Source organism: Alternaria alternata (genome assembly GCF_001642055.1).
Source record: "Alternaria alternata strain SRC1lrK2f unplaced genomic scaffold CC77scaffold_19, whole genome shotgun sequence".
NCBI lineage: Eukaryota > Fungi > Ascomycota > Dothideomycetes > Pleosporales > Pleosporaceae > Alternaria > Alternaria alternata.
The window spans coordinates 96321-122168 of record NW_017306208.1 but is presented as its reverse complement, the minus strand read 5'-3'; the positions used below and the strand labels follow the sequence as shown (position 1 = coordinate 122168).

The 25848-nt window shown below is 52.1% G+C and overlaps 13 protein-coding genes across 13 annotated transcripts; 7 read left to right on the top strand and 6 right to left on the bottom strand.

Annotated features, from left to right (window-relative positions):
- Positions 1-125: 125 nt before the first annotated feature.
- CC77DRAFT_942651 (hypothetical protein) lies at positions 126-2060 on the bottom strand (the record flags this gene model as incomplete). Its single annotated transcript, XM_018534878.1, has 6 exons — positions 126-648; positions 698-1011; positions 1060-1306; positions 1354-1614; positions 1669-1779; positions 1840-2060. The coding sequence occupies 6 exons, from the start codon at positions 2058-2060 to the stop codon at positions 126-128; spliced, it is 1677 nt and encodes a 558-aa protein (XP_018382508.1).
- Positions 2061-2512: 452 nt separating this feature from the next.
- Positions 2513-3744, bottom strand: CC77DRAFT_271943 (pyrazinamidase/nicotinamidase-like protein). The gene is made up of 2 exons (XM_018530967.1): positions 3579-3744; positions 2513-3532 (listed from the first exon to the last, which is right to left on the bottom strand). Exons 1-2 carry the CDS (start codon positions 3633-3635, stop codon positions 2846-2848), a joined length of 744 nt encoding a protein of 247 aa, XP_018382507.1. The 5' UTR covers positions 3636-3744; the 3' UTR covers positions 2513-2845.
- Positions 3745-4019: 275 nt separating this feature from the next.
- CC77DRAFT_1064356 (COX5B-domain-containing protein) lies at positions 4020-4886 on the top strand (the record flags this gene model as incomplete). Its single annotated transcript, XM_018528713.1, has 4 exons — positions 4020-4113; positions 4164-4271; positions 4358-4516; positions 4609-4886. 4 exons carry the CDS (start codon positions 4020-4022, stop codon positions 4884-4886), a joined length of 639 nt encoding a protein of 212 aa, XP_018382506.1.
- CC77DRAFT_1052675 (CGI-121-domain-containing protein) lies at positions 4851-6508 on the bottom strand. Its single transcript, XM_018527711.1, has 2 exons — positions 5885-6508; positions 4851-5573 (listed from the first exon to the last, which is right to left on the bottom strand). The coding sequence occupies exons 1-2, from the start codon at positions 6035-6037 to the stop codon at positions 5058-5060; spliced, it is 669 nt and encodes a 222-aa protein (XP_018382505.1). The 5' UTR covers positions 6038-6508; the 3' UTR covers positions 4851-5057.
- Positions 5942-6910, top strand: CC77DRAFT_271143 (hypothetical protein). Its single transcript, XM_018530966.1, has one exon. It carries the CDS (start codon positions 6226-6228, stop codon positions 6739-6741), a length of 516 nt encoding a protein of 171 aa, XP_018382504.1. The 5' UTR covers positions 5942-6225; the 3' UTR covers positions 6742-6910.
- Positions 6468-10113, top strand: CC77DRAFT_969437 (hypothetical protein). The gene is made up of 3 exons (XM_018535790.1): positions 6468-7036; positions 7200-7877; positions 7925-10113. Exons 1-3 carry the CDS (start codon positions 6857-6859, stop codon positions 9737-9739), a joined length of 2673 nt encoding a protein of 890 aa, XP_018382503.1. The 5' UTR covers positions 6468-6856; the 3' UTR covers positions 9740-10113.
- Positions 10114-10477: 364 nt separating this feature from the next.
- CC77DRAFT_1023249 (hypothetical protein) lies at positions 10478-13022 on the top strand. The gene is made up of 2 exons (XM_018525628.1): positions 10478-12156; positions 12215-13022. Exons 1-2 carry the CDS (start codon positions 10878-10880, stop codon positions 12694-12696), a joined length of 1761 nt encoding a protein of 586 aa, XP_018382502.1. The 5' UTR covers positions 10478-10877; the 3' UTR covers positions 12697-13022.
- CC77DRAFT_942395 (phosphatases II) lies at positions 12924-13526 on the bottom strand (the record flags this gene model as incomplete). Its single annotated transcript, XM_018534857.1, has 1 exon — positions 12924-13526. The coding sequence occupies one exon, from the start codon at positions 13524-13526 to the stop codon at positions 12924-12926; it is 603 nt and encodes a 200-aa protein (XP_018382501.1).
- A 1411-nt stretch (positions 13527-14937) lies between these two features.
- CC77DRAFT_271061 (hypothetical protein) lies at positions 14938-16880 on the top strand. Its single transcript, XM_018530965.1, has 3 exons — positions 14938-15433; positions 15486-15941; positions 15998-16880. The coding sequence occupies exons 1-3, from the start codon at positions 15316-15318 to the stop codon at positions 16753-16755; spliced, it is 1332 nt and encodes a 443-aa protein (XP_018382500.1). The 5' UTR covers positions 14938-15315; the 3' UTR covers positions 16756-16880.
- An 804-nt stretch (positions 16881-17684) lies between these two features.
- CC77DRAFT_1033585 (cytochrome P450) lies at positions 17685-19497 on the top strand (the record flags this gene model as incomplete). Its single annotated transcript, XM_018526809.1, has 4 exons — positions 17685-18050; positions 18099-18341; positions 18400-18721; positions 18785-19497. The coding sequence occupies 4 exons, from the start codon at positions 17685-17687 to the stop codon at positions 19495-19497; spliced, it is 1644 nt and encodes a 547-aa protein (XP_018382499.1).
- Positions 19421-20303, bottom strand: CC77DRAFT_1075374 (hypothetical protein; the record flags this gene model as incomplete). Its single annotated transcript, XM_018529228.1, has 1 exon — positions 19421-20303. The coding sequence occupies one exon, from the start codon at positions 20301-20303 to the stop codon at positions 19620-19622; it is 684 nt and encodes a 227-aa protein (XP_018382498.1). The 3' UTR covers positions 19421-19619.
- Positions 20304-20720: 417 nt separating this feature from the next.
- Positions 20721-21875, bottom strand: CC77DRAFT_1011560 (pectin lyase-like protein; the record flags this gene model as incomplete). Its single annotated transcript, XM_018523716.1, has 1 exon — positions 20721-21875. One exon carries the CDS (start codon positions 21873-21875, stop codon positions 20721-20723), a length of 1155 nt encoding a protein of 384 aa, XP_018382497.1.
- Positions 21876-23471: 1596 nt separating this feature from the next.
- Positions 23472-25238, top strand: CC77DRAFT_942628 (high-affinity methionine permease-like protein; the record flags this gene model as incomplete). Its single annotated transcript, XM_018534876.1, has 4 exons — positions 23472-23658; positions 23710-23808; positions 23861-24683; positions 24746-25238. 4 exons carry the CDS (start codon positions 23472-23474, stop codon positions 25236-25238), a joined length of 1602 nt encoding a protein of 533 aa, XP_018382496.1.
- Between the last annotated feature and the right edge of the window lie 610 nt (positions 25239-25848).

Below are 25848 nucleotides of genomic sequence, written 5' to 3'. Positions count from 1 at the left end.
GATTCAACAACTCTATAAAATAGGATCGTGAGCATTAATCACAGTATACAAGACAAAAGACAGAACATGACACCGGATTATGGGTAGGATAGGCATCTATAACAGCCCTCCAGAGAAAAGAGAACTCACGATTGTGCATCATGGAACTCATCCTCCTGCTGCGTCTCACTATCTGTCCTCCGTAGAAGGTCGTCCTTTCGTGGCTCTGGCTCTGGGTTTGAATTAAGGAGTTTGCTCGGCGGCAGTTCACGCGAGATGACCTCCCGGTTCTCGGGTGAGATGGTAGTGGGTTGCGGCATGGGCTTTTGGAGAGGTATCGTTGGGGGGTTGCTAGGATCGTTGGGGATGCTGCTGTTTTTGGAAAGCGGAGCATGAGTGGTTGTTGTTCCGTCGAAGTTGCTGGGAAGACCTACGCTCGAATCTTGTTGTCCTGGCATGACTGCTGGCTGTGATTGCACACTTGGGGGTTCGGATGGCACGGGCTGCAATGTTTCCGTAGGTGTTGGCTGTGCGGCCTCTTGTGGCTGCGGTGGTGGTGCATCATTTGCCCGCGAGGGAATGTTGAACTGCTTTTCTGGCTTTTGACCGGGCAAGATGGCATATATCTGCAGGATTTGTTTGACGACCTCATCGGGGGTCTTGCCATCACTAAATTTTGTCAGCACTTATTACATACCCAAGGACGATGAGTACTGACATCTTGGCGTTGATGATCCAGTCAAGGTCTTCTTCGCCTTCCTCAGGACCGCCATGACCACCCTTTACGCGTCTGAAAAGCTGTGGGTGCCAGTCCACACCCTCGCTGTTTCGTTTCGCAGCTTCCTGCCTCTGCATGTCTTCGATCTTAGCCTTAGCATCGGTTGCTACATCCTGATCTCTCCGTTTTACAGCCTCGCACACATCATGCCAGAGCTTTTGCGATTCGCGGTCGTTTTGTTCTTCCAGAGGTCGAGCCGATGGTGGGGTGTGTTTAGTATGTGCTGCATCGAAAAGTAGCTCTTTCTTGCCAGTCTATGAAAAATCAGCACATATGCGAACAATGAAGCAACCGAGACCTACCGTCAAGTCCTTGATGTACATCTCCTCGTTCCACTGGCCCGAGAGTTCGTACAAGTTCTTCCCGCTAGAGTCTTTGATGTAACCACCAATGGCGTTGTATGTTCCACTGAAATAACCCTTGGTCTTGAATTCAAGATCAGCAGTTAGTCCTGTCTCAGGGCACCGGATGTATGCGTGGTCGCCAAGTTCGTACTTCATCGTGCCGAATAGTATTCCGCGCGCGTACATGTTGGGTTGTGTAACGAAGCTGACTGTAGTGAGCATCGAGACGTTTGATATCTGGGCTCGACTTACAATCGTTCGCCGGTATTCAGCAGCCGCAGGACTGCAATACCCTCCATCATACTCGCGGCTGAGTTACCCAGGAACTTGCTTCGGGGCTTGAGGGTACCGTCGATGCGGATGTTGTGCTCGGGTGCCATGAAGAAGTAGCTCGACTTGGGCGGATGGTGCGACGTTTGTTCGGAGATGTAGTAGCCCTTGGTGCCGTCCGGGTAGTCCCAGTAACCTGTGAAGATCTCACCCAGGATGGGGTTGAGCGGCTTCTTGACTCCCCTAACTCACATCAGTTGTTGCTTATGGGCGCGGGAACACAATAGATATGCATACGGGGGCTTGATGTGCCAACCACTCAGGTAAAACTTTGTCACTGCTACGAATCGCTGCACTGGGTCGTCGACCTTGGTAATGGGGAGGAGTGTCTCGGGGTGTGCCATAAAGCTACCCAACGGTCAGCACTGCGACATGATCATACGTAGTACGTGTAGGAGTACTACACACTTTGTTATGCGCTCCAGCATCGATCGCGGCTCGAGAATAAAGGTGGGAAGCGTCACGCGGCTCAAGTCGGCACCAGGTCGCAGTTGCGATATGATGTGAGAGAGCATGTTCCCCTGCTCCGAGTCCATGACAGTCTCGTCCTCCTTGGTAGTTTCGTCGCCGCCATCGTGTCGTCGTGTCTCGTCTATCGAGGATCCGCGGCTACCTAGAAAGTTGGGCATGTATCAGCCTCAATTCGTGCTGGAACAGAGTCGGAAGAGTCGGTACGACCGGAACAAGGGACATGACGCACTGTTGACCGACGACCGGCGGTGCTTGGAGACTATAGGGAGATGCGGCATCGTGATTGTTCGCCGCAAAAGTGAGAGAGAAGGAGAAGAGGGAGGAGCAAGTCTTGGAGGCGAGGTGGCTAGGACCAGGCAGCCAGGTATCGGCAGAGGTTGTCTTGGTGCTTCGGGTGCCGGCGAGAGTGAGCTCTAGTCTCAGCAATGACGATGGGCGCTTCACAAAAACTAGCGACCCCGCGCGTTGAACTTGTTTGGCGGCAAAGTGTAAACATCAACAACGCTCGACCGTGGAAAGAGCATGCAATGAGGGGACACAAAGGCCAGGCGACATGGCATACAGTCTTTTGCGCATTCATGTGACTTGCCCTAATATAGAGATCGCCAGGCTGTGTTTCTGCACGTCTGCTGCCCCGCAGTCGGCACATGTCAGTGCACCATACGAAGTACGCGACACGCGCATGCGGCACGGCTCGGAGCAGTCTTTGTTTCCGAATACTCTCTACCTGCGATTCCAGGAACAGTGGCTTGACATGGAGTGGAGCCCGGGCCGCTTGTTTCTTCGACGTGGACAAAGTACCCGGTTCTAGTACGCGTCTGCATTCCGAGTGCGCCGGCGCTGAGAACTAGGAAATCATGACCTCGATGCTCCCTCAAATCACATGCTGTCCTGTAGGATACACGCTATCTGAAATTCGCCATTCGTCTATGGAGTGCTGGGTCTAGTCCAACACGCTCTCGCCAGCCTTCCCTGCGTCTTTCGCGTCCTGGTCCTGCGTCCGCTGCGCTTGCTCCTTGACCTTCCGCATTTGCGCGTCGTCCTTACCTATGACCGTGACTCCGGTCTTCTCGTATTCCTTGTGAACCTGTTCCATCGCTGACGGATCCACCGCCTTCGTCGCGTCGCCCACCACCCACGTTTTGAAGCCCTCCTTCTGTGCATCAATCGCAGTGAACTTCACGCAGTAGTCGGCTGCAAGGCCTACTACGTAGACGTCGGTGATTCCAGCTTTGCGCAGTGTGTCTGCGAGATTGCTCTTAGCCACATGACTCTTGAACGGATCCGCAAATGCAGAGTACATCTCCACGCGCTTGTCCTGGCCCTTCTCGACTACATGGTCCACTTTACTGACGTGGAGCTCGGGCAGCAGCTCAGAGCCTTTTGTCCCCTGCACACAATGGTCGGGCCATAGTCGTGTTTCTTGCGTCTCGTCTGGGTTCTCTGGGTTTTTGATGACGAACGTCGATTCGAAGGGTTTGTTGTTCGGCGCGGAGTGATTCGATGCGAACGAGATGTGATCTTGGGGATGGAAGTCTTTGGTCGCGACTTTGAGAACAAACGGATACGTAAGGAACTCGTTGATTGTGGGTACGATGTCGCGTCCACCTGTCACTGCCAGTGCCCCGTTCTGGACTTATCAGTACGAGGCCTTCTCACCACACATGGCCACTCACTGGTGGGCAGAAGTCTTCCTGCACGTCGACAATGACGAGTGCTGGTTTGAAGGCCATGGTTGATTAGCTGTTCGAAAAGAGGTAAATAGGTGTCAGCAGGAGGATCTGTTTAGCAGTTGGTGGGAGTAAGAGGTCTCGAGGTTAGCAAAGATAACGCAGTCGCACAAGACACCTTTATAAGGATTCCTGAACGTCTAAAATCAAAGTAGCGCAGTCAATAGTGCTGCATACATATGCTGTAGTTCCCGTGCAAGCTGTTCAGGAAGGAGCAGTTGATGAATCAACGACTCTCAGGTGTGGCAGCCAATGCAGCGTTCTGTGGCATGCCTTACCTAATCGCAGCGCCAAGCCTCTGCCGTCGGCTCGTCAATTCACGACTGAAGAACATCACCAGCTCGATAACCACGCCCACCCTCTCCACTCCACCCAATCGTTCCCGTCATGTTCGTCCAGCGCTCTGCTATCGCCGCAGCAAGGCGTGCGGCCCCCCGCGCCATTGCGACCCGCCGCACCTTCACCACCACCTTTGCTCGCTGTATGTCTCGAGAGGAGCTATCGTACGATGTGCCATTGACACCATAGCAGGGGAGTCCACCGAGAGCAAGGAGGCCAAGGAGAGCAACATTGCGCAGAAGGAGACCGGCCACTCGGCCGACTCCCCCAGCGTCCTCGCCGGCTTCAAGAAGCTCGACCGTATGTTGCGCCCGCACCTCGTCATCCGCACCGCCGCGGCTACGACAGGCCGAAACCATCAATTGCTGACGAGGCCAATTCTGTAGAAATCAAGTCCGAGGCCGACCTTCTGCCCCCCGGTGCGCAGCCCGGTACCGTCCCCACCGATGCCGAGCAGGCCACCGGTCTTGAGCGTCTCGAAATTCTCGGAAAGATGCAGGGTATCGACATCTTCGACATGAGGCCATTGGACGCCAGCCGTCTCGGTACGTGATGCTACCCCCCGGAAGATGAAGGAACATGCGTGTTGCGCGGTTTTAGGCTCCCGGTGGTGTGATGTGATGCTGATAAACCGCAGGCACGATGGAGGACCCCATCACCGTCAACTCCGCTGGTAACGAGCAATACGTTGGTTGCACTGGTTTTCCCGCCGACTCTCACAACGTGCTCTGGATCACTCTTACCCGCGAGGAGCCCAAGTCTCGCTGCATGGAGTGTGGATCCGTCTACGAGATGAAGTACGTTGGTCCTGCAGACGACGCTCACGGCCACGACGATCACCACCACGACTTGAACCAATACCCCAGGCCCAAGAACATGGCCGACTTCCTCAAGCCCGAATACATGGAGGTTTAAGCTTTGGTGCCTTTGTCATAGATTATGGAGTGTAGATATATCTATATGGTCGCGAAGACCTGTGGCATAGCTGGAGAGAAGTTTCTTTGAGTTGAATCGTGTGTTCTACTCATACGTCTGTGGTGCTCGTATACTGTCGTCTCATCATCTCTCATACGATCCCATCCCTTTTCACGACCCTTTCAGGGCAATAATACCTAGAACAACGCTTTCGATGTCCTTCTTTTCCTCCGCTTTCCTCCTCTCTACGTCACCACCATCCCCATTAACTGCGCCTTTCTTACCCTTCTTCCCACCATCTCCACCCAATTTGTACACCTTCCTCACCTTGTCAACATCACACCACATACCCAACTCCTCCCCTGTCTCTCCCAACTCCACACTAGTTCCCTCTACCGCACTTCCCAAATGCGAACTTACGCTCTCATTCGTGATACTCTCATCCTTTTCGTAAGTAGACTTTTCATCTGTTGACGCAGTGGATGATGGAGACAAAGGTAGTTTAACGGCAATGAGCGCGGTGGTGGTATCGGCGATGCCAAATTTCTTATAGGACTCTCCGATATTGTTGTTGGGTGAGAGGCGAAAAACTAGTTCGGAATGGGGAGTTCGTGTTTTTGCGCGGTGGGTCAAGTGGCCGTGGAGGGCGAGGAAGGTGGCAGAGAGGAGGTGATGGGGTGTGAGTATCTAGGGGGCAAATGTGTTAATATCATGTTGAGGTGCTCAAATTAGTGCTGAGATGAGATGGAGTATCTAGCTAGCTTGACCAGAAGCCAGAATGCTTCGCTCCAGCATATCTATCCATGTTGATACGAGGATAAAATATTACACACCTCGTAGGATCTTATCACAAGAAAATAATTAAAGTTCAAGATTGCATCTCAGATGACTCAGCGACCCTGGCATGTCATTGCGGGGGGTGGCTGGCATCATCGTTGATGAAAAAGTGATGCTGGTAACGAGAAAAAGCAATGAACAGGTAGTGAACCATGACCTACCATGGATGCATCCAAGAAGGCATAGTCGTAGTCTGGATTGGCTTCGAGTAATTGACGCCTCAGGAAGGAGGCGTTTTTGACATCCTTGAAAAGAGCCACGTGGACAGGGTAGGCCTCGTAGTGCGGCAATGAGAAGGTTCGCACGGACGCCATGAGGTGCCTTGTGTGTTGGCGTGATTTTGATGTGGGCGTAAGTTTGGGTGTTGATATGCACCAGGTCGGAGTTGGAACCTAGTCGGAAATGGAAGGCCTAGACGAGGGGCTCGGTCGTTTGGAATGTTTCGTTGGTTGCGTGGTAGCGGTGACTGTGTTGGATGACGGTAGCTGTGATGTCCCTCTAGATGATGCTAGGCGGTTCGTCAGACCGATTTGCATTGGCAATCTCCAAGGATACCAGATCGTGGGTGAGTCTAAAGCTCGAGGGCCGCTTTGGGCAGGAGCGGGGACGGCCAAGCTATGAGTTAGTCCCAGAGAAAGCAGAACCTATGGCGAATCAGGACGGATCATCGTGTCGATCGGCAGCAGAACAAACTAAATTCGCCGAATATGTCAGGGCAGGCACCGTCACAGCCGTCTGGAGGTCAAGGTTTCAAGGCAGTGTGTGGCCAATAAAGGACGGACTGGAGTCGATAGCTGAGGGCTTGCGGAGAATGGGCCTGTTCCCTTGCAGGCATCGCCGAGAAACGCGCTTTCAATCGCACCCTTTCACTCCCAGCGCAGCCAAACCTCACCTCTTCCTTCACTCTCTTCGCAGACCGGACTACAGACTGCTTCAGAGGTCGCGCTGGATCGCCGCGACGCTCAATTCCCCAGCAGCCAGAAAACTCGAGGCTAAAAGTCATGTGTCTTTCGTTTGACAGGTGATAGTCGCAAGCCACCCGAGGCGCACCACCTTTGCTGGGTTTACTTGCATCGGTCTTCTCCATCGGCATTTCCCGTCTCGTTCCTGTTTCGACGTGCATTACGAAAAGTATGGCCACCAAGCGACCCCCGGACGATGACCCCAATCTTGTCTCCAAGATCCAGCGAATCGAGCATCAAGACCCGCTGAGTCCACAACACCGCCCGTCCAACAACAATGACTTTTCCGGCTCGGTCAAGAAGAAGCTCGCCGACTCCAAGCGGACGGGTCAGGCGTGCGATCGGTGCAAGGTACGTCTTACACATTGCCACAGGGGAGATGGAGATGGATGCTTCACCAGGTCAATGGGGCAAGTCGCATCGCACAAGCATTTCGTCGCGCCTGCGACGTCATTGCGACGCGCCTTCCTCTTACATGTCGTCCAGCAAACAAACAAACTAACAACCACCACAGGTGCGCAAGATCCGCTGCGACGGCCGACCCGAAGGATGCACACCATGCGAGCAGAACAGGACGCCATGTCGCACCACCGACCGAATCACCGGACGCGCCACAGTACGCGGCCACGCGGAGGCCATGGAGTCGGAGAACTCGTACCTGCGCGCCCACATCGCTGACCTCCAGGCCCAGCTGAAGGAAAACCATATCGAACCCCGCGCGCCACCTGCCTACAACGCCTTGCAACCACCCAGCCATCCATGGTCTTCAGCCTCCAACGACGGCCAAGCTTGGAACGATGGACCGCGGCGGACAAGCACCTCCCCACTACCAGGCTACATCCCCGCTGGCACTCCGGTCAAGATCGAATCTCTGCCTCAATTCAAGCACGGTTCTATTGGCGACAACTACCTCGGCGTTGCGGCTGGAGATGCACTCCTGAGTCACATCAAGGGCACATCACTGTCAATCTTCGGCACCGAAATCAACATCACAGACTTCATGACGGGCGAGGCTGAGTATGAAAGCTCTCCCATGTCCTACACGACCCTGGTCAACGTCACTATTGGCGGTCAACATGTCGAGGAGCCGCCACTACCGGCATACGGCGAGCTGCAAGAGTACGCCATCTGGTATCTGCGGTCGCTAAACCCCTACACAATGTTTGTGCACAAGCCTACCTTTATGGAACTGGTACGATACGCTCCTGCTGCCACATGTCATCATGCTAACACACACAGATCTGGAGATTTGGCAATGACCCCAGCTTCGTCCCTTCTGCGCCCGAGATTGTAGCTGTACATTTGATGCTCGCGACCATCACCTACCAGATTGCGACCCGAAACAACCAACAGAGTGGTAGCACTATGCTAGACGACTCGCATGCCCATTATCTTTATGCGGCGAGCTTTTACAAGGAGCTCATCCGTGGCAATCACGGCTGGCAAGACGTCCAAGCCCTGGGTATGATATGCCACCATCTCCGAAACTTTCCAAAGCCTGGTGCAGCATGGATCATGACTTCGACTGTCTATCTGTTCGCAGTACAACTTGGCCTACACAGATCTGTCAAGGTCTGGGCCGACGGCGCAGGGGAACTGACCAAGCTGGATATTGAGATGAGAAAGCGAGTCTACTGGACCGTACACGCGCTACTTGTCAATCTGAACGGGAAACTTGGACGGCCCATACCCATTAGCAGAGATGACATCGACGTCGAATTCCCAGAACCCATGAATGACTGCCTTCCTGGCGAAGGAGCCAAGCTGGACTCGTTTCACCAATGCTCGTTTCAAGTGGGCATTCAAGTTGCCAAATACACCGTCTGGGAGATGGAACTCTACAAGACTATCTATGCTGTGCGGCACTCGCCAAAAGCATACGTGGAGAGCCTGAAACGCCTTGAAGTCGGCATACAGCAATGGAAAGAGGAAATCCCCTACGAGTTGCGCGATCCGTCGCACGCGTCCGAGGACGATCATATTTTCGCACTTTATCTGGAATACTGGTACCAGGCGTTCAACTTACTCCTGCACCATCCTGGTGTTTGTAGATCTACTGACCCGGCCATACTCAGTTCCAACTTGGACAAGTGCTTAACCGCATCGCAGAAGATGTTGCAGAACTGTACAATGATGATGGAGAAGAAGAGTCTGGACATTCCCTGGATAAACACAGTCGTGTACATCGCGGCTGCATTCACAACCCTCTTCATTCAGTCTATGAGGCAAGATCAGATGTCGCCTGTGGACATGACTAAACTCAAAGCTGACATGGCAGCTTGGGTCAATGTGCTTGGCGAGTGCGATCATTTCTTAGGATCTGGGAACAAGCTCAAACATGCCATTGCAAGAATCGTCGATCAGTCGCTTGGTAACATCAACGACAGCATTGTCAAACGCACTGCGACCGAGTCTCTCGCTCGTGTGGCGATGCAGGCTCCCCGCTCGGCGTCCATTGCCTCCACGTATGACAACAGCGGATATCGGGAACAATATACAACACCATCCAGTGGACCTACAGACCCTACCCTCACTTCACAGTCGGGAGCATACAACAATCTGTCAGGAAGCACCACACATCCATACAATCTCGGAACCCCCATGCCTATGCCTCAACAGACAAATAGGGTTTACGAACAACAAGCATACAGCAGTGGCGATGAGACGAACATGCATGTGAGCCATGCAGCAGCGTTGGCAGCAGCAGCCTCCGGCAGCATTTCGCAGCCTTCTACCGATGCGTATGCCTACAGTAACGCTCAAATTGCCAATAGCGGTCACCAGCCCACATATTCGACCAATGGGTACGCAGCTCAGGACTGGAGTCAATGGACACGAGCGTATATGCAGCCACAACAGGGCCAGCCCGGCGAGTACCTAAATACAGCTACAACCCTCATGACCCTGGGTCGAGATTCCGGATCCCAAGGGACCGGAAGTGATGGCCAAGGGCTCGTTCAAACATCTGGGGTTCAGGGCCACGCTCCGAGTCATTGGCCAGAAATCCAGTTCCCGAATGCCGCCAATGGCAGCAACCACATGGCTCAACATTGAGCTGGGAACAATACATCGTATAACAAGAAGGCTGTGTACCTTCGGCTAATATACATGGGTATTTGATACTTTCCGGTCCGGCGTCGTGGCATGGCAATCTTCGATACCCGGCATCTGGACCACTTTGTGGGGTTAATGTAAGATTATATGAAGCGGCTCTTCTGCAAGCTGCACGCTTTGGTAATATTAATTGGAGGACTTCTTTCTTTTGTGTATGATACTGGCTTGGAGAAATAGAATCCGTTTTTCGGAGAGAGATGGTGATATGACCGACCGGCCAATGTCGGTTAGCTGGTCGCAGATGTGTTGTCACTGGAGGTGTGTTGACTGGTTGCTATGTAGCAAGCAAAGAACGAGATCAATTTGTGAACATGAAAAACAATCATAATTTCAACGTGCACGCTCCCAGATCAACGATTGTGGTTATATCATACCAACCGTTTTCTTCAACATGTTCTCCTTTGCCTACAAAGATAGACATCGGCCGAACTCCTCGCCACGCGATCTACCTCCACCGTCTTCCAGACCACATCTGGATAGATTGACCGCCGTCTACTACCCGGCCGTCGGCTCAAAGCCACAGTGCTCACCAGACCCTGCGCAAGGCGCATCAATCTAGCAATTAAACCTAGGCTAAAGGAGGCAGCCGGCTTGTTCGCTTGGCACAACCCCACCAATGAACGGTTATCGACCTTCCACTTCGCGAATCAAGGCCCGATAAGCTTCCTGTGCTTCGATCCACCACGCTTGGTCACTACACAAACCTCCTTCTCTCTTTGGCAATGGCGGTACGCGACCAGTACACAAGATCTACCAAGCTTTTTGGTTTCGGTGCTATTTGCGGTTTAGCAGGCGCACAACGAACTGTACCGGTAATGAGGCGAGTGTTGTTAGGCCGCCTGCTGATCGTTTTCCTGGTCCATGGATGCACGGCAAGGGATGAAAGGTAAAATGGGGAAAGCGTGGTTTGCACGCGGTATGTATATATGGCTTGCTCCCGGTTTGAAGGGTTGATTGACCGTCGGTTCGCGTTGCTCCTCTTCCTCGAGTTGTTGTCGTTTGAGCAGTTGCGATTGGGCTGTGAGTTGGAGATTGTTATTCTTCCGTCACACTCCGTGTCTTCCTCTCCGTCGCCAGCATGCGGTCCTCAGCATCTATCGCGGCGGTGGCCCTTGCGCTATTGCAGGGCACCAATGCCATGAATGCGGCCATTCAACGCAAGTTTAACCTGCTTGCCGATATGGGCATGAACCCTGATGGCACGCCAATGGCCACACTCGACAACCCCGAGATTGATTTCACAGCTCTCAAGTCCCTCAAGGTTGCGACTACAGCCGACAGCACGGTCGTAGCTGCCGCCAAAGCGGAAACCATCACCCCGGAATATGTCGAACTCCCCATTGACAACTTCGCTCAGAAGAAGAACCAGGATTATTCCTACCAAGGCACCTTCTTCAACAGGTACTGGGTTGCCACGAGCGGGTACAAAGCCGGTGGTCCCGTCTTTGTCTACGACGTGGGTGAGGCGAACGCAGAGCCAAATGCTCTCTTTAGGTTGCAAAACGAGACAAGTTTCTTCAAGCAGCTTGTGGATGAATTTGGCGGCATTGGAATCGTATGGGAGCATCGCTTCTATGGAAACTCGACACCTACGCCCATCGACGTTAACACGCCACCCGAGGCGTTCGAGTTCCTGACGACGGAGCAATCGCTGGCAGATGTTGATCGCTTTGCAAAGCAGTTCAAGAGGACGGGTATCAACGCTACACTTACACCCGACAAGACGCCGTGGGTTTTCGTGGGTGGTTCGTACCCCGGCATGAGGGCCGCTTTTATGCGTAACATGTACCCCGACACTATTTACGCGTCCTGGGCCTCCTCAGCCCCCGTTGAGGCTTCCGTTGACCAGAGTTTCTACTTTGACCCTGTGTGGCGCGGTATGAACGCAAAGGGTTTCGGAAACTGCTCTGCCGATATCCAGGCTTCCGTCCGCTACATGGACAAGATCATGGATTCTGACCAGAGTGCAGCTGCGAAGCTGAAGGAGCAATTCCTTGGTCTTGGAGCTGCGAAGAACTCGCATGCTACTTTCGCTGATGCGCTCACCACCATCTTCTACGTATGGCAGTCTTACGGTATGGAAGGTGGAGCGGCGGGTCTGCGTCGCTTCTGCGATTTCATCGAGACGGATCCCAAGACGAATGTTACTGCACCCAAGGAGGGCTGGGCGAAGAGCAAGGGTGCCAAGTGGACCACGGACCGATGGGCGAGCTTCCCTGCTTTCCTTCCCAATGTCAACAGCTATCTTGAGACGGAGTGCTCAGGAAAGCTCAACACAACTGGTGATTGTGATTTGAACCGCAAGTTCACGGATCCGGCGATGATTAGCTGGACGTGGCAGTACTGCACACAGTGGGGTATGTGTTCTTTTTCTCACCTTCTCTTCTTGCATCAACCATGTTAACACTTATCTAGGATATTTCCAATCCGCCAACCTTGGCCCTCAACAACTCGTCTCAAAGTACAACTCTCTCCAACACCAACACGACATCTGCCACCGCCAATTCCCTGATGCTCCACGTTCCCTCTTCCCAGACTGGCCAAACACTTCGCGCACCAACAAGGTGTTCGGAGGCTGGGACATCCGCCCTTCAAACACGTACTGGTCGAACGGTGAATTTGACCCGTGGCGCACCCTATCCCCTGCTTCTGCTGAGCCGTTCGCCCCCAAGGGCGTGCAGGTCATTCAGGATGTACCCAAGTGTGGAAAGAAGACTAGCAAGCATGAGTTGTTTGGGCTGGTGCTGAGGGATGCGGAGCATTGCTTTGATTTTAGGACGACGGGTGTTACGGTCGCAGATGGACCGGTCAGCCAACGCTTGTTCAGGAGTGCACTGACGAGCTGGTTGCCGTGTTACAAGCCGAAGAAGGGGCACTCGAAGCCGTGGAAGGGGTAGAGATTGGACGTGGGGATGGCGGTTGTTAGTGGGAGTGGAGGCTGAGAGCTAGACTACCCAACACGCTCCGACACGCGTATGATCTCAAGACGTCCTTGAGTAGCTGTATAGACGTATCCATTAATCATGTCATCTGAGAATTCTTAAAGTGCGATCTTCGGTGATTGCAGAATCTTGACCAAAAGTGATATCCTGCGAAACCTTTGAAGGAGTGATGCAATGGAGTTTCATAGTTTTGGTACGGCTCTTGAATGTCTTCCTAAATCTTGCTCCTTCTTCTCCCTCTCCCTGTCGTTTAGCCGAGCCTCCCACTCCCACACCTCCCCAGTGAACCTACTCTTTTCCCACTTTTCATATATCTTCCTCCTCTCCTCTTCATTACTAGCCCCGCACATGCTGCTCCAAACCCCCAACTGTTCTTTGAATCCGGGGTTTGGATCGCAAATCGGCCGCCCCTCACATAACTGCTCCAACGCCGCCTCGGGAGTCAATTTGTACTTCCACATGAGGTACGCGCAAACCATCGCCGCAGACCGTGATTTTCCCATTGCGCAGTGGACGAAAACGCCTCCGTCTTCCTTGTTGAGTGCCGAGTCGATGTATGCAACGGCATCCGGGAAGTATTGCAGGAGGTTTGTATTAGGGTGATCTTCTGAGCGGATGTGGAAATGTTTCAGATGTTGAAATTTCTCTTGGAGTAATGGGTCGTAGTCTATTACTGAGAGGACGTGAGTTATGCCTGCTTTGTCTATCAGGTCGCCTTGGTACAAAGCGTAAAGACCGCCGATGTGGAGTTTGCCCGCTCGCGGGACGAGGTCGACCCATCCCATGCCTGTGTGTCCGGTGCTGCCGTGGAGAAGGAAGGACATGTAGATGCGTCAGTGTGAAGAGATGAGAACAACAGTCAAGGTTCCTGATAGGAAACTTGGAAGACGGGCGAGATGGCGGGTCGTGCGATGGTAGTGCGAGCTGGCTGCGTTCACGGCGAAGAGTGAAGAGGGCGGAGAAAGTACCGAGGTACGATGATTACACTGCAGCTTCTTCGTCTTAAGCTCATTACCACACATGTTTTTAGACGTCTAGCTACCATTATAAGTCTCCTGGGGTGACGCCAAAAGCTCTTTATAGTGGTAGAATGTCATGTTAGAAGTGCCGTTGATTATGGGTGCAAGGAGAGCGCCCCACGTGCGTCGAACGCTAGCGTAGGGTGAAGTGCTGACTTCATGTCTCTACCTCTACAGGGTCTGATATCGAAAAGCGAAGCGCAAGTATGGGTCAACTGAGATGCGGACGAAAACGAATTCAGGATCTTTAACGACAACTGCCACAGCTTGTTTGGAAGGCCACTGCTAACGAAAACGATGAATGAATTTCCATTTCGTCAACTTGAGGGAAGGAAACCGCAATTCCTAAAAGGTTCGAGGGGCAGACTATGAGCCCGTTACCTGTACTTTCATTATTGTTGTCAGATCCTCAGGCTGGCTTGGGAGGTAGGAGCGAAGGCTGGCGGTAGTCTCCGCAAGCTCGGAGTGATTTCAGCGGCATTTACAATGGTCGTCTTTGTTATTAGGTCGATGGCTAAGTCTCTTATCGAAGTGATCTTCAATGACACGGGTTATTCTTAGTCGGTCTATAGATGTAGCGTGATGACAAGGCAGATGTTGGTGATCAGGCGACGTGCAATTTGCTCGTGTTGTGCCGCTCCAGCGGAAGCGGAGTCTATCCCAAACGTACGGGTGGCACCCCGCAAACAACAGCACAGTGCCACGATACCGGCGACAAGGCAATGCGCGACAGGTGTACAACCTGAGACAGGAAAATTTGTGAGTAAAGTATGACGATGGGATACCAGGATTTTTCATGGGGAAACAAAGCACGTGGGGCGCGAGGGTCCTGCAGGGTGAGCCAATTATAGCCCCTAGCGGTTATCGATAGATGCAGGGTGGCGATAGCGGTGCGTAACACCAGGATCGTCAGGGCAGGCCAATGCAGGGCAGTTGGTAGCTGACAGAAATTGTTTTTCGAGGGGTAAAACATGACGACTGTCTCATGAGTTTTACCGCGTGTGAGAGTGCTCGAGACGGCGATGAAAGCAACGATTGTATGTGATGCCAACACGCCAATGCAACCAATGCATTTAACACACGACACAAGCGGCTAGCCTTTCCGTGAGGTTGCGGGCTAGCGTGATCGTGTGTGGATGGTGCCCCGTATCTGCCCACGCCTCGGGCCACCCCTTCTTCAAAGAGAGTGTCGCCGCTCGCTCCTGCCTCCGTCCATCTCTTCCGTCCATCTTTCTTATCCCTCGGGACCACCTTCGCTTTACTAACCCGACAGCTTAATTCCTGGTTTCTTCAAACCTCACACTCGCTTGCCGAAACCGCGCCATCCCGTCTCAGGGGAACACACACGACGGATATTTCACGCGTGCACCCTTTGCCTCGCCGCACTGCACCCGGGACCCCTACACCTGCCGTTTCACCCAGCCAAGGCCAAAAGAGCGACCCACGACGAGTGAGAGAGACGTCGTGATACCATCGTCTTGATCGCGCCGCGACTCCACTTGCCGACGATAAAGTGCTTACACGACATCGAAGATCCCGCAAACGGTCCGAAGCCATGGTACGAAGTCTACTGTCCGCCGCCTTTGCGGCCACGATATTCGCAGGCACAGCGCTCGCAGGAGCAAAATGCACAAAAGATAGCCACTGCCCTCAGGACACTCCCTGCTGCTCTCGTACGTCCTGCCAAGGCGCATTGTGGTGAAAATGGTGCTAACACGCGCGCAGTATACGGCGACTGCGGTGTCGGCGCTTTCTGCCTCGGTGGCTGCGACCCCCTCATGTCACACTCGTTCGACTCGTGCGTCCCCGGCCCTGTATGCAAATCTGGAACATATTCGCTAGACAGCCTGGACGATGTGCAGACCATCGACAAGTACCTGGGAGATGCATCCAAGATCAACTGGCAGTCGCAGGGCATGCCCACCATCTACACAGACCCCAAGACCAAGGAGAAATCCACCCTCTTGACCATGGCACAAGGCACAGTCGGAACACTTCTGGCCTCTACCTACTACGTTTGGTACGGCAAGATCTGCTCCAAGCTGAGCACAGCGCAGGGCAAGGGTGTTGTCACCGCTTTCATTCTCATGTCGGATGTCAAGGACGAGATTGATTTCGAGTGGGTTGGTGTAGACACAGGCCACGTGCAGTCCAACTACTACTCGCAAGGTGTCACAGTGTGTAAGTAGTCCTACAATCCGCCCAAGCCCCCTCGTACAAGACTAACACGAATCCAGACACCAACGGCGAAAACCTTACTGTACCTGACTCCAACACTGTTGAATCCATGCACGAATACTGCGTTGACTGGAAGGAAGACACCCTTACATGGACTATCAACGGCAAAACTCAGCGCACCCTGGAGCGCGAGTCGACATGGAACAAGACATCTGGTCGCTACTCCTACCCTCAGACACCTGCCCGCGTCATGCTCTCCCTCTGGCCCGCCGGTCTACCCACCAATGAAAAGGGAACAATCGATTGGGCAGGAGGTGAGATTGACTGGAACTCGCCCTACATGACCAACGGATACTACGCCGCCCGCTTCTCAGAAGTCACAGTCGAGTGCTACGACCCACCAGAGGGAGCCCAGATCAAGGGCAAGAAGACGTACAAGTACACAGACGAAGCTGGCACCAACAACACCGTCGCCATCACCGACGATGTAGTCGTCCTGGGCTCGCTCATGGGCACAGGCGAGAACCCGGGTGAAGCCAAGGACAACGACGACTCAAAGGCTTCCGATGTTGCCATGGTACCTGGTGGTAACCCTGGAGGCGGTGCCGGTCGAGAAGTCGAGCAGACCAGCACCGCTGCGAACCCGAACTCTCCCGCTGCCGAAACCGGTTCTTCTAGTGGTGCTACCGCTGAAGGCCAGTTCATTCAGGGTGGCTCCAGTATGGGTGCTGGATCCGTTGTCCAGCCTGGTCTGAGCCGTATGGGTGGCTCCGTCTTTGCCATTGTTGTCGCTATCGTCGGACTCATGGCGTTATAGACGCATGTCCTTTCCCGCTGCATCACGCCTTTTTCATGTCTGTCAGTCTTTGCGGTTTTTGGAGTTCGATACCTTGCCTTGCAATTTTTGTGTACTGGGGAAAATGGGGGCCTCGTTGTCATGTTGTGCATAGTGCATGCAATTCCTTTTTGTCTGTGACAGTCTTCCTGCCACGTCCTGTTTCCTTTTAGATTCGTTGCATATGCTCGATACAATACGAAATGTAATAATCTTCTAACAGCTTGTCAACATGCAATGCACGGAAGATCTTGAATTGGTTTTGGCTTCGATTATGGGGCGTGAGGAAAGTATTAGAGGCCAGAACGAACTGGAAAGAGCAGGCGAAGATCATACACGGCTTAATACTAAAGCAAGGTTCGGATCCGAAAAAGACAACGAAACGATAATACTATTCTGCAGTGCTCGATGCAGTGCAGCAGTGGCACGGTGAGCTAGTCCATTTCCGTCACTGCCGCATCATGTACAGGTAGCAGCCAGCCGTTACGGAAGGTCCATTGGTTCTCCCGGGAACTACATGCATGCCCCGCGCGAATGTGGATATGGGTATAACAATTCTCCACACAACTGCCGGAACGGTATTCGAGGTCAGGGTACCTGTAAGCGCTACACAATGGCGGCCCAGTAGTATTGGGCTCATGCTTACTATAGTGGAGTTTTCCTGCGAGCACTATATTACCATGTCGATGACTATAGCCTCGCAAGATGGGCTTGTTGGGGACTTCGAGCTGGGCAAGACTTGTCTAGTACCAGTCTTTGCATCATATCTGCTTGGCTGATGGGATGGTTTTAAACCCGGTACGCGTCCTGATTGCTAAAGGACTTTGCGTCCTGAGACACTACTGTGACCTGCGCTTCTGTTACTTTTGAGGAATCACCCTGCAGTTATTTTGCAATTCTTTCTCGTCACCATGTCTCTTGCGTTCTATGCTTTGCTGGCCGCCTTGGTAGCCGTAGCTGCCTATAGCCTACGTAAAGTCGGTCGAAGGCCAGCAGGTTACCCTCCAGGGCCACCGACACTGCCCATTATAGGAAACCTGCATCTGATGCCAAAGGGGAAGCCGCATCTCCAATTTCAGAAGTGGGCTGAAGAATACGGGCCAGTGTACTCACTCATCCTCGGTACAAAGGTCATGATCGTATTGTCGTCGGATCAGGCTGTAAAGGATCTGCTGGACAAGCGCAGTAGTATATACTCGTCGCGTCCGGATCTGTATTTGAGTAACATTGTGAGCGGCGCGTCTGAAGTAAGCGGTGGATTACGAATGCTGCTTATGGTAAGTCACTTTGAGACAATCACTTGATCAGAAGGCTCATTGAAGTAGCCTTACGGAGATACATGGCGCATGATCCGGAAGATCGTGCACAACAACCTCAACATCAAGGCAGCCAGGACATACGTTCCATACCAAGAGTTAGAGAACAAGGCCATGCTCGTGGGGTTCTTGGATAGTCCAAATCTCTTCACCGACCACATCCGTCGCTACACCAACTCATTGACCACGCAAATGATTTTTGGTTTTCGTACTATAAGTATTGATGATCCCAAGTTAAAGCAGCTCTATTCAGTAAGTTCATCCATCTCCAAGAACCTTCTGCTCATATATCTAACAAAGCTATCTCTAGGGATTCGAGAAGTTCTCAGAAATTTCGGGCAAGACAACAGCTGCCCTTCTCGATCTCTTCCCAGTACTCAGAGCATTACCTGACTGGGCGCTTCCTTTGCGAAAATACGCAAGAAACCTTCACGAGAAGGAGTGCGAGCTATACATTGGCCACTGGCTCAACGTGAAGAAAGCCATCAAAAATGGAACATCGAAACCATGCTTTTGTCTCGATTTAGTGCGAGCACAAGACGAAGAGAACTTCTCAGATGCCCTTGCTGCTTACGTGAGTGGTTCGTTGCTGGAAGCAGGATCGGACACCACTGCTGCAACGCTCATCGGCTGTAAGTAAACTGTACCCAACCTCCATACATTCTAGAGCCTACACTGACTCATACACCCAAAAGTCATTCAAGCAATGATTCTCTTCCCAGAGGTTGCAAAAGCTGCTCGCGAAGAGCTTGATCGCGTTTGCGGCGATCGTTTCCCGACGCTGGACGACGCGCCAAATCTGCCTTATGTCCGCGGCTGCGTAAAAGAAAGTATGCGCTGGATGCCCACTGCCATCCTTGGTGTCCCGCACGCCGTGATCCGCGACGATGAATACATGGGGTATACGATTCCCAAAAACGCAGGCGTAATGTGGAATGTTTGGGCCATACATAACGACCCTACGCGGCATGCTGAGCCCCGCAAGTTCGATCCGCAGCGATATGCGAATGATAGCCAGACTGCGGCTGAGGCGGCGAACAATTCAGATGCGAGTAAGCGGGATCATTTTCTTTTTGGGGCGGGGAGGAGGTTGTGTCAGGGTATGCATATTGCGGAGCGGTCGTTATTTTTGGCAATCTCGAGACTACTCTGGGCGTTTGAGTTTGAGCCGGGTAAGGGTGAGCATGGCGAGGTGGAGTTACCCGATGCAGATGACCTGACAGAGGGCATGTTGGTGCAGCCAAAACCGTTCAAGGCGAACATTGTTCCGAGGGATGAAGAGAAGGCGAGAGTTTTGAGAGAAGAATGGGATAAGATGGGGAGCTTATTGGGTGAGGATGAGCAGTGGAAAGTGCTACCTGAGGGGTTGATCTGGAAGGAGTATGATAATGCTGCGAAGACGGCATAAACTTTGAGAGTATATTCGTATCTAGAGAGGCTTATGCTTCGTTATTTTTCCAAAGAAATTCTGCACGGCACTTGGTACCTAGTTGGGTTAGCTAGTGAATGCTCAATCCTGGCTGAACACGGCTACTTACACTCCATATCATCACAGCCGCCGTCCTTGAGTATTCGTACACCGCACTCAGGGCAGGGTTGAGTAATACTACCGATGACCCTCAGCGCTTCGTCTTCCTCATCAACGTGACCTTTGATGCGCAGTTGATATGCTTTGCACGATTCTCCTCGATGATACGGTCGATCGCAGGGTACGCAGGACAGTGCTCCGCACTTGCGACATTTACAAATGTCCGTTGTATCTGGTTCTTCTTTGGCTGTTTTGCTTTCATCATCATCTGGCGTCTCCCCATGCACTTGTCCCTCATCACAAGACGAAGCTTGACACCAACGCCATCCTGGTGTGTTGTTGCCGATATGAATACGCTCAACTTTCTCGAAACGCGCAAACATGTTCTCGGAAGCAGCAGTCTTGATGTCGTCAGCCTTCATGATAGCAGGACATTCTGGACAGCGGATGCCAAATGTCTTGTTATCGTCTCCACCTATTCTTACGTTCGCGTCCTCGATCTGTGTGTCTACGTATCTCTTAAGACATGAATTACAGGTGTTTATGAGATGCTCGCATTCAGCAGAAGGGTTGAAGTCAGCAAAGTGACGCTCGTGCTTGGTTTCGCCACATGTAAGGCAATGGTAGCGGGCAACCTTCTTCTTCCTAGGAGTATGGGGATCTCTTTTTCTAATTCGTTTCCCCATAATCAGTCGATTTTATGGTATAGTAGTAGTGTGAGTGCGTGGGGATTCACGATACCAAGAAAGGATCGTTGTTAGCAAAGAATTTCGGAGTTTCTTACAATCTGGGAACATACTTATACAAAGAGGAGGAAGTTTCCGAAGAGACAAGGATGCGGAGAGAAAGTTACAGCTCGTTCTCGTTGAGCGCGATAAACCTCTCCAACCTCTAGATGGGCCAGAGCGAACCTTCGTATGAAAGACACTGCAAACCCCTGACAATATAGAGGAAGTTAGAGTTTTCTTAAGAGCCGTGTAGTAATGAATAGAATATAATAGACATCATCACCCAAGCTTTGACATATATTCTCCACATTTCAGGGTAGCCGGCGAGAGTCGCAGTGCTAGAGATTTATATTTCTTGTTATCTTAATCCATAAATCATCTCTCAGGGTTCCTATCAATCCACGCTGTATTTCCGAGTTTCCCCGAGAATGGGTACTGGAACACCTTCTCCAGAGTAGAGTACGGCTCATATTGCTTTCGGTCCATAACAATACTGACATTGCTCGCTAGCCGAGCAGTTTCATTCCACCCAGGTCCGTAGTCCTTGTACTCCGCCATCGTGGTATTGAAGTTCACTCTCTTATCCGTGGTACCCCACTCAATGTATCCATTCGGCTGGATAGAATCATCAAGATAGCAGTTTGCGAAGATAGAGCGATGTTGGGAGTTCCAAGGGCGACCGAGCGCGCATTTTCCGGTTATGGAGAGGGATGAGTTGGCTTTCTTTACGTCGGAGTCGTGGATGTAGACGCCGTATTTGTTGACAAAAGTTGTGTTCGTGCCCTTCCATGCTGTGATGCCGCCGCCGCAACTGCGAAGGGAGACGAGACTAGATTGGATCCATGCTGTGCCGAAGCCATAGAAGAAGTCTGTTTGTCCGGCGATTTCATTCTTGTAGAAGTATGCATTTCCTAGTTTGCCAACGTAGACGGTGTCTTGGTACGAGTAGAATCCGCAGTAGTAGAAGCCTGTGTTCGCGTAGCTTACTGAGACTGCCAGTGCCGGGCCGGCCGAGTAAGGCGCGTACAAATTGCTGAAGTCTATGTTGTACGCGCGGAAATCGGAGTTGCCGAATGGCGTATCTGCTGGTACGGGATTGCCAGTCGGTCCTGAGCCGGTCGTACTTGCGTTGAAAGTTGGCGCGACCGTGAGGACAGAAGTGTATGCGTTATCTAGCGTAGATAGGCCTGCTCCGGTAGCGTTACGCCATATAACGTTTACAGTGTTCTGGCTTTGATCGTTTGGGGCTTTTGTCTGACCAAACAGATAAACGGGGCCAGGCCGAGTGACGTTTACTTGCTCGGTATAGTTTCCAGGAAGAATCAGGATGTGATGTGGTGTCGTATCGTTTGGCAAGCTCAGCACTGCGGACTGAATGGTAGAGAAGTTCCGCCCAGGGCCCACGAGAATTGTGTTCTTAGGGCAACCGTCTAGTGGCTTCTTGGTCGGGTACTGGCATGCCTTCCGGTTTATCGTAGATATGGCAGCGCATGCCTCGAATAGGCCAAGGAGAAGAGTAGCCCAGTGCATGGTGATGAACCGAGACGTCTCGAGATGACCAGAATTGTGAAGAAAGCTTATCCTCGTGTCGGCGAGTGAGGAAGCTTGGCCGGCTCTTTATATCAGCCCAGTGTATCCTGTATGTCCAGGGTTAGGTCTCAAGATACCCATGATGCAGCATACCTGGTTGCCGGTGTGCCATTTAGCACCATTATCAGCCGCAAGTACGCCTCTAGTATCAATTATCCGTTCGATGCCTCCAATCAGCGTTACTTTTCAGTACAGCGAACGCGGGGAGTATCCACATGGAGAAATCCGGAGAACGTGGGGAAGAGGAGGAACATTATCCACCAATTAGCCCGAACACTAACGAGCCTCGGAAATGATCTCATGTCATCAAAACAGCCGACAGGCCGAGTTCTGGAGAGGGAATGAAGACCCAGCGTTGAGATTCGGAAGCCGTTGTGTTTATATGATCTATGCCGTCCATGAGGCTTTCGTGGCGTCGGTCAAGCTTCGGTGCAGGTCTTGCTGAAGCTTATTCTCGGATGACTCGATGACGCGTCCTTACCATGAACACAACGCAGCATACAGTAGAGTTATCGTGTCTACCTCAGGGAACGTGTGCATGGGGTGTATGTAAATCGAGTGTTGATGCATAGCTGTGCTGCAAGTGTAATGACGCGAGAGTCATTCCTTCGCCAAGGCTGGCTTCTTACTAACGGAAGCTCTTGACGATATCAATGTCGCAACGCAAACGGTGACGAAGACTAATGAAGGTCGGAATTTTGGTTCAATACTGTGAACTTGAAATTTAGCTCATACTATGTCAGAGATGAGCCAGCTCGTGGTGTTGAAGAGGAGTGAGCTTCTAGTGCTACCTGAATTTGGCGCTAGAAAGGAAAATATGGGTCACTGGAGACGCGAAGGCCCGCCGACAGCTCTCCGCCCACAACTGCATCGTCAACCATCATCTTTCTCGACAACTGAGCATCTAGAACTTATCGCCACAATTTGCGCACTTCTTTTTTTCGATCTAGAAGCTAGCGACATCGTGATTGCCAGCAGCAGTTGATTCTGCGCTTCGGAAGCCTCCATGAGATCTAGCCTCACTATACGGGGCGTCATCTTTGCCATGTGCACTTCATAGGATTCCCCTGGCGTTCCTGAAAAGCCACAGCTATCGCGAATATGAGCCAAGTTGGAAGCAGAAGTACGCGCCAAGTGCTTTGGTGTTAGGCTAATAATGCCCAGCGATCACGACATCGCCCTTGACCTTTATGCGCATCGTTGAGAGGATCTACCAAGACAATCGAACCAACCATTTGCTTCACCTTCCTGTTCAGGGTTCTTGGAACTGGTCAGCTCTGAACACCACAAGCAACTCAAGCCTCGTTATGTTACAGCGCCTGCTGATCGCGACATGGTAGGAGTGTATTCGCAATTAATTTCGCGTGGCATGCTACAACGATGTTATCGCGCCATTACAGAAGGCTATATGACCCTACAAGACCCCGGCTATCTAGTGGTTGTCAGTCGCTCGCACAACTTCTGTCTAGAGGCCATCGGCGGTACTTCGATCACCAAACTGACGCGAGCTAAGGGTGCTCTTAGCAAAGGCTAAGCATGACCGCGATTCCTGACGACGACGCAAAGGTTGCGCGGTACACAAACGACGAGACCTCACCCCCACCGCCTGTTTACGAAGATGGTAGTGTACAGGAAGACAATGCTTATGTGTACGATGACTCTCAGAAGCTAGGCTACACAGCCACGGTTTTCGTGATCCTGAATAAGATGATCGGTACCGGCAGTACGTATTCACCACGCATATTCGCTCGAGTATCTGCTTAACGGTGTACAGTCTTCTCTACTCCTTCCGGTATCTTCGCTGTGACGGGCTCTGTCGGCGTATCACTCTTCCTTTGGATTATTGGCGGTGTTCTCACGTTTTGTGGGCTCAGTAGGTCGGATCTCGGTTTGTAACTGAACAAGTCGCGTTAATGCTGTGGCAGGTGTTTTTTTGGAGTTTGGACTTGCGATCCCACGTTCAGGTGGCGAAAAGAACTATCTGGAGCGCGTCTATCGTCATCCTAAGTATCTCGCAACATGCGTTCTTGCATCGCAAATGCTTTTGCTCGGCTTCTCGTCCGGTAACTCCTTGGCGTTCGGACGCTACGTACTATTCGCTTCTGGCTCGGAAGCACCCGATGGTTGGGCGGCGCGTGGCATAGCAATTGCTTGCGTGACCTTTTCTGTCGGCCTCCATGCGACATTTCCAAAATGGGGCATCCGTCTCTTCAGCGTCCTCGGCGTCTTCAAGGTCTTCATTCTCCTCTTCATCGTCTTTTCGGGCTTCGCTGCCCTGGCCGGCCATCTGAAGATAGAGCAACCGCACAATTTCGACAATGCATTCAGACTAGAAGTTGGTGATGGCTACGGTGGCGGTGGCTCCTACGAATACTGTCAAGCTCTGCTTCGTATCGTCTACTCGTACAAAGGTTGGGAAAACGCCAACTATGTGTTGGGCGAAATACGAAACCCGAAGAAAACCCTGGCTTGGTCAGCACCGCTAGCAATTGGCGGAACTACCATCCTGTATGTCCTCGCGAATGTGGCTTACTTTGCTGCGATTCCCAAATCCGACCTTGCAAAGAGTGAGGTCATCGTGGCTGGTCTCTTCTTCCGCAATGTCTTCGGCAACAGCGCTGGGGCGCGAAGTCTCCCGGCTTTTGTAGCCCTTAGCAACTTGGGCAATGTGCTCGCAGTTAGTTTTGCCCACTCGCGGCTTAACCAAGAATTCGCGAAGGAGGGCCTGCTACCATGGAGCCGATTCTGGTAAGTTTTGATTGCGAGATGCACATGAAACATACACTGACTTCGCCCCTTTACTTCTACAGGGCATCAAACAAGCCATTCAACGCGCCTGCAACGGCGTTGTTTCTCCACTGGCTAATTACAGTCATCGTGCTTGTTGCACCTCCTGCTGGTCCTGCGTACAACTTCATCACCGATTTGTATACCTATCCCGGCGCATGGATCAACGGTTTCGTCACCGCCGGTCTGATCTACTTACACTACAACAAACGTGAGCGCTGGGAGTCGCCATGGCATACCTATCTTCCCGTTGCCGTTCTTTACTTGGCTGTAAACATCTTCCTCGCGCTTGTCCCCTTTATTCCTCCGGATGGCGACTGGAACGCAGATGGCTACCCATACTACGTGTTTCCGATTGTTGGTGTTAGCGTCCTGCTTCTGGGTGGATTCTACTGGGTATGCTGGACGAAAATCTGGCCGAAACTTGGTGGATACAAGATCGTCAGTGAACGCTACGAAGATGCGCAAGGCAACGAGCATGTGAAGTATGTCAAGTTATACACGAAGCACGATTGAGGACCACATAGGAAGTTGGTTCTCGATGTGTTCTTATCTGGGTTGATTCTACCGTAGCCATCGAACTGTTATAAGTAGTGTGGTCTGTGCATGCACCGCTGTCATTCAGGCTATCCATACTCCATTCACTTGTGGACGATCTTCAACTTCCTTGGTGCATAACTCCCGATGATCATAGCAGGCGAAAGAATGTCAAGCAATCTGGATGCTGTTTTATGAGGCAGAGGCAGAGACACTAAAGATTCCAGCTTAAATCGCAGTGTTTCTACAAAGGACTCTAGTAAGCGTATTGTGGTGACGCGACCTCAGGCAAATGTGGGGCCAGTTTATCCGGAAACGCGTTCCAACGCGCAGCGCGTTCAACACTCCGCGTTCAACACCGATTTCCATCTCACCTCCCACCTCACAAGCTAGGCCAAGTGTTCTCAATGCTGCCAGCGAATTCATGCAAATGTCATACTCCCGACACCCTGATGATTCGACATGTGGATCCCCTCGCACCTAGTTCTGTGCCCTTATGTGGCGTATCCGGGATAGGCAAAGGCTAGGCCTCCAACCGCCCAACCTGGAAAATATCCCTTTCCTGCTTCACCGTCCCAGGCAGCTTCAT

What these genes read in the sequence shown, in the direction of transcription:
- CC77DRAFT_271943 (XM_018530967.1), bottom strand. Translation starts at nt 3,635, where the DNA reads ATGGCCTTCAAACCAGCACTCGTCATTGTCGACGTGCAGGAAGACTTC. An exon ending in AGGAAGACTTCTGCCCACCA is followed by an intron (nt 3,533 to 3,578) that starts GTGAGTGGCCAT and finishes TGATAAGTCCAG; the next exon opens with AACGGGGCACTGGCAGTGAC.
- CC77DRAFT_969437 (XM_018535790.1), top strand. Translation starts at nt 6,857, where the DNA reads ATGGCCACCAAGCGACCCCCGGACGATGACCCCAATCTTGTCTCCAAG. An exon ending in AGGCGTGCGATCGGTGCAAG is followed by an intron (nt 7,037 to 7,199) that starts GTACGTCTTACA and finishes CAACCACCACAG; the next exon opens with GTGCGCAAGATCCGCTGCGA. An exon ending in AGCCTACCTTTATGGAACTG is followed by an intron (nt 7,878 to 7,924) that starts GTACGATACGCT and finishes TAACACACACAG; the next exon opens with ATCTGGAGATTTGGCAATGA.
- CC77DRAFT_271061 (XM_018530965.1), top strand. Translation starts at nt 15,316, where the DNA reads ATGGTACGAAGTCTACTGTCCGCCGCCTTTGCGGCCACGATATTCGCA. An exon ending in GGACACTCCCTGCTGCTCTC is followed by an intron (nt 15,434 to 15,485) that starts GTACGTCCTGCC and finishes ACACGCGCGCAG; the next exon opens with TATACGGCGACTGCGGTGTC. An exon ending in CTCGCAAGGTGTCACAGTGT is followed by an intron (nt 15,942 to 15,997) that starts GTAAGTAGTCCT and finishes ACACGAATCCAG; the next exon opens with ACACCAACGGCGAAAACCTT.
- CC77DRAFT_271143 (XM_018530966.1), top strand. Translation starts at nt 6,226, where the DNA reads ATGATGCTAGGCGGTTCGTCAGACCGATTTGCATTGGCAATCTCCAAG.
- CC77DRAFT_1052675 (XM_018527711.1), bottom strand. Translation starts at nt 6,037, where the DNA reads ATGGCGTCCGTGCGAACCTTCTCATTGCCGCACTACGAGGCCTACCCT. An exon ending in CCTTCTTGGATGCATCCATG is followed by an intron (nt 5,574 to 5,884) that starts GTAGGTCATGGT and finishes TTTGCCCCCTAG; the next exon opens with ATACTCACACCCCATCACCT.
- CC77DRAFT_1023249 (XM_018525628.1), top strand. Translation starts at nt 10,878, where the DNA reads ATGCGGTCCTCAGCATCTATCGCGGCGGTGGCCCTTGCGCTATTGCAG. An exon ending in GCAGTACTGCACACAGTGGG is followed by an intron (nt 12,157 to 12,214) that starts GTATGTGTTCTT and finishes ACACTTATCTAG; the next exon opens with GATATTTCCAATCCGCCAAC.